The sequence below is a fragment of the Tribolium madens genome, unplaced genomic scaffold, assembly GCF_015345945.1.
Source record: "Tribolium madens isolate multiple individuals breed KSU strain unplaced genomic scaffold, Tmad_KSU_1.1 Scaffold_91;HRSCAF=231;Tcas5.2_LG7, whole genome shotgun sequence".
Taxonomy (NCBI): Eukaryota; Metazoa; Arthropoda; class Insecta; order Coleoptera; family Tenebrionidae; genus Tribolium; species Tribolium madens.
The window spans coordinates 2,933,728-2,936,036 of NW_025401063.1; the positions used below are offsets into that span (position 1 = coordinate 2,933,728).

The 2,309-nt window shown below is 30.4% G+C and overlaps 1 protein-coding gene across 1 annotated transcript in view; it reads left to right on the forward strand.

Annotated features, from left to right (window-relative positions):
* The window catches only part of LOC123011737 (Down syndrome cell adhesion molecule-like protein Dscam2), a 197,288-nt gene that overhangs the window by 92,069 nt on the left and 102,910 nt on the right, over window positions 1–2,309 (forward strand). The window contains exon 2 of the mRNA XM_044409329.1: window positions 1,656–1,819. Coding sequence (XP_044265264.1) covers window positions 1,656–1,819 — 164 coding nt within the window. The remainder of the gene's footprint in view (window positions 1–1,655; window positions 1,820–2,309) is intronic.

Below are 2,309 nucleotides of genomic sequence, written 5' to 3' on the forward strand. Positions count from 1 at the left end.
AAAAAACAAATTACTGGTGTATTTCTATTTTTTTTATTTTGCTTCAAAAACTTGTACAACTAATTACAAAATTACAACAAAATTTGGGAACAAATTAAATGCACAGTATATGATTTAAACGACAAGTATTTTTGATCAGTAAAAATAATAAATGCACAGTAAAAATAATAAAAGCACAGTAAAGTCATTTTGACGGATAGAAATTTGTCAAAAATAAAAATACGATTACTATTTTTAACTAATTAAAATGAAATATTTTAATATCCGCGTTATCTATGAAATGTAATGTTGGTTGCTTCAAATGATGTTTCAGGCTCATTATTACTCGTGGGACACCCTGCATTCAGTAATATAAAAATAAGTATCAATAATAAATAACATTTTTGCGCAGGCGCCATACATTGTTATGTAACCAAGACTGAAGATTCTTTAAATTTTATGTTGTTTTACTAATTTTGAATAAAGTTAGTGAGCGTTTATTATTTTTACTGTGCAAATTGGATTTTTTTACCGAACAAATTACAATAAAATACTGTGCGTGCTTTACTTAGCATTTATTATTTTTACTGTGCAAAATATTATATTATACTGATCATTTACTCAAAATCGAATCATTTACTGATCGCTTTATTACCACCCAAAAAAATTTACTCAAAATACTAGTAATTCCAATAATCCAATGGAATTTCACTGTTTTAAAGTTAGTTTCTACAATTCCAAATTACTTTCTTCTTTTTTAAACCATTTTTTATAAGTTAATTAATAATTTTAAGTAATTCCATGTAGTTTTGTAATTCAAGTGTACGTGTATTTTATAAAATACTAAGCTATAAGCATTATTTTGTATAAATAAAATTTCTAATTTTCAAAATTCACTGTTTTCCAAGCGTATATTTGTTAGATTCAGAAATAAAATTTGCGAGAAATTTGAAAAGGTATATGTAGAACATAGACAAGAAAAAAATATCAGTGTTTCAGAATACGTGTGTTGTAACAAAAAATTACAACAAAACCTAGTATCAGTTTAAAAAAATTCCTTAGACTATCTCCTACAAAAAAATTAAGCCAATCAAATCTTCCAAATTTCTTAGATTTATTCAATCAAATTCAAATTATCGATAATTTACCCGTGTGCTAAATTACCTCGAATCTGATTGGATAAATCGTTTTTTTTTATCTCATAATGAAAATATTGTTTTTGTAAAAATATTCCAAATTGATTCTAATTATCGATATTACTATTGATAATTTCAACAAAGTTAAATGAATATTTTTTGTAAATGTAACTGATACCCACCCAATATCAGGCTAATACGATTTTGATAAACAAGGGCTATTCGCGCCCTTCCAATTAACTTCGGGCCGATAATGAACCCGCCTTGGGCCTAAACATCGCCCTTCAAACCAAATTTCCCGTCTATTAAGCTCACAATGTCCCCACCTGCGAGCAAGCCGTTAATAACTGGAAATTCTGTCCGGAATTGTCGCTGGAGGTATGCCGCAATAAAGCTCACGTATCTACGACGTTGGGATCTTCTAATATGTCTATAATCCCGTCGTGGATTAATCCCTGATCTGGGGCAATATCGTGCGCGTTCCTGTTGAAGATGATGCACAATCGGTGCTTAATAATGACTGCTTTCTGTTGCTTTCAGCATGGAGTGGAGGTTTGGACATGCAAGGACCTTTGTTCTTGCACGAGCCGCCACATAGACTGGAATTTAGCAACATTTCGGGCGCGAAAGTGGACTGCACGGCCCATGGGAGTCCCTCGCCGGAGGTGGAGTGGATACTGGCGGATGGGTCCCCGGTGCACCAGGTGAGCAGGCTTTTGGCCTAACTTAGAGATTTTAAAAAAATAAACAATGGTATACCAGGTTTCAGCCACTTTTGTTCATTTGTGGTACATATACCAAGTTTTCAACACTTTTGTTCATTTTTAAGAAATCAATGGTATATCAAATTTTACGAATTCTGTTCACTCCCAAAAACAAATTCTGTGACCTTCACACAATATACAATGTTAAAAAATTGCAATTTCCAAAATGCATTGACAATACTTACGTTCTGTAGTCAGAATTCCAACTGGACAATTTCATCCCGATATATTTTATTAATGTTGATAAAATTTTAAATAATTTAAAGTAATAAATTAAATATTTTATTTCTATCCTTCCATAACTATTTCAAAATTATTCTGCTTTTTTAATAATTATTGTATTTCTGGGTACCTATACAATCTAGTAATCTTTTTTTACTTACCTTAATTGTTTCTCTTCAAAAAAAAAATATTTATTTTTAAATTAAAC